Raw genomic sequence first — 2079 nt, 5'->3', positions numbered from 1 at the left:
GCTGGGGAGGAGCCCCGAAACCCCAGCGTCTGTGGGAGGCGGCCCAGCTGAGTACTTGCAGAGGGAGACCTCTGGTCACGGGGGAGCCAGACCAGGCCCTGGCCAGGGTCCCAGGAGCAGTCAGAGTGGCGGTTCCCGAGGCTGGACACTTAAAAGGGAGGCCCTTGGGGGCCAGGTGGGCAGGGGAGCAGGGTGGCAGGTGGTTTGTGGGGATGGGAGGCCCAGGAAGGTGCTAGCAAGCGGCTGGTAGGGCCCGAGTGGCTCTAGGAAGGCAGGTCCCTGATCTTGCACGGTTTGTGGGGAAACCCGGCACTGGGCATGGCTTGTGGGGGAGGCCCCCAGAGCCTGGGGGGAATGTTGGGTGCAAGTGGGGGGCGCCCCGAGACCGGAGGGTCCAGGCTCACCTGCTCTGAGGTCCCAACGAACCAGTGCAGGATCTGGAGTCCACGTTTGTTTGTGGAGCAGGGCGGGGTCCCCTCAGGGGCCGGCAGCACCCGGTGAGGTGGTGAGGTGCAGAGACACAGCCGCCGTGGCGACAGGTGTCACAGCAGCAGCTCCAGGAGCAGGGAGCTACGGGCCAGGGGCTGGGGGTCGTGTGCTCGCCCGTACAGCGGTGATCCGTCTGGATCCCAGCTCGCCTGCGGGGTCCTCAGCCTGGGACGCAGCAACAGCTGAGCAAAGCCTGGGGCACCACTGTGTGTCCCAAGGCGTTAAAGCTCGCCCCCGCGGCCAGCGGGTCAGGACCCAGCCCAACGCGGGGGGCCAGGGGGCGCCGGAGCCCTCTCCTCGCGGGCGTGTGGCGACAGGAGCAGCCGGGTCCTTGGTGCGCGGCAGGTCAGATTCAAGGGAGACAGGAACGCGAAGCGTTAAGATAGTGAGCGTGAGCCTCGGGCCCACACGCCAGGGACGCAGGAAAGGGGTGTCCACACGTCAGCAGAGGGGTGGGCGCTGGGCCCTTGGCGCCTCTCAGTGCAGCGGGAGCCCTCCAGGTCGGACTGTAGGCCGACCCCCAGACAGCAGGAGGGTGCACAATGCGCTCACACAGCCGGCACACTGCACCAGCGAAAGAGGAGCCCGAGGCCGGTGGGGAGATGGGCCAGGATGCGCATCTTCAAGTTCTTTAAAGAAACGCAGATGCCGTCGCACCTGGTGCCCGGTGGGAAGCAGGCTGAACAGGCCCTTTCCTGGACAGTGGTCCCAGTGCCTGGCTGGGTAGTGCCGGCTTCGTGAGAACCCGGCCCAGGGGTGGGCCACTCAGGGGGCTGGGGCTGGGGAGGCTGACGCCCTGCGACAAGCCCGGCCTGCCATCCTCTAGATCCTGGAGCCAGGCCGCAGGGAGCGGCTGGGCCTGAAGATGGCCAACGAGGCCGCCGCCAAGAACCGGGCCAAGAAGCAGGAGGCCCTGCGGAGAGTGACGGAGAACCTGGCCAGGTGAGGGGCGGGCCTCGCACTGCGGCCGCATGCTTGGCACCGGGGTCTGGGCCCGTGGCTGCGGCTGTGAGCCGGGTCCTTTCCGCTGCGTCTGCACAGCCCCTCACACGTCCCTAGCCCCCCTTGTGTGTCTCTAGGGGGCGCTTTTAGGCCTTGTCCCCTGCAAGCTCCCATCTGCCCGTGGAGTCAGGGTCGTCGCCACCCTTGGAGAGGGTCAGGGTTCCCTGCAGCTCCACGGCCTAGGGCGTGCCAGCCCAGAAAACGCACGTGTCTCCCAAGCATCTTCCTGGGGACTGGGGCCTGCTGCCAGGCAGGCCTGACCCTGCCTCTTGCCACGCCTTCCCCACTGCAGCCTCACCCCCAAGGGCCTGAGCCCTGCCATGTCCCCGGCCCTGCAGCGCCTGGTGAGCAGGACGGCCAGCAAGTACACGGACCGAGCCCTACGGGCCAGCTACACCCGTCCCCCAGCCCGCGCCAGCCACCTCCAAGACCCCGGCCCACGCGGGCCTCCAGACCCCGACCGAGCACACCGGCCCCCGGCTCGGCGACACGACCCCACTCAGCCAGGACCCAGCCTGCATCACGGACAACTTGCTGCAGCTCCCCGCCCGGCGCAAGGCCTCAGACTTCTTCTAGGCCGGGCCCGGA

At 68.5% G+C, this 2079-nt stretch overlaps 1 protein-coding gene across 1 annotated transcript in view; it reads left to right on the top strand.

Moving 5' to 3' along the window:
• DGCR14 (DiGeorge syndrome critical region gene 14) overlaps nt 1–2073 on the top strand; it is a 6109-nt gene extending 4036 nt beyond the window's left edge. Inside the window, 4 exon segments of the mRNA XM_010838708.1 lie at nt 612–823; nt 1316–1431; nt 1784–1916; nt 1918–2073. Coding sequence (XP_010837010.1) covers nt 612–823; nt 1316–1431; nt 1784–1916; nt 1918–2067 — 611 coding nt within the window. The 3' untranslated portion in view covers nt 2068–2073.
• The last annotated feature ends 6 nt before the right edge of the window (nt 2074–2079 follow it).

This window comes from Bison bison, unplaced genomic scaffold, assembly GCF_000754665.1.
Source record: "Bison bison bison isolate TAMUID 2011002044 unplaced genomic scaffold, Bison_UMD1.0 scf7180017846145, whole genome shotgun sequence".
Taxonomy (NCBI): domain Eukaryota; kingdom Metazoa; phylum Chordata; class Mammalia; order Artiodactyla; family Bovidae; genus Bison; species Bison bison.
This window is presented reverse-complemented; position numbering and strand designations above follow the sequence as displayed.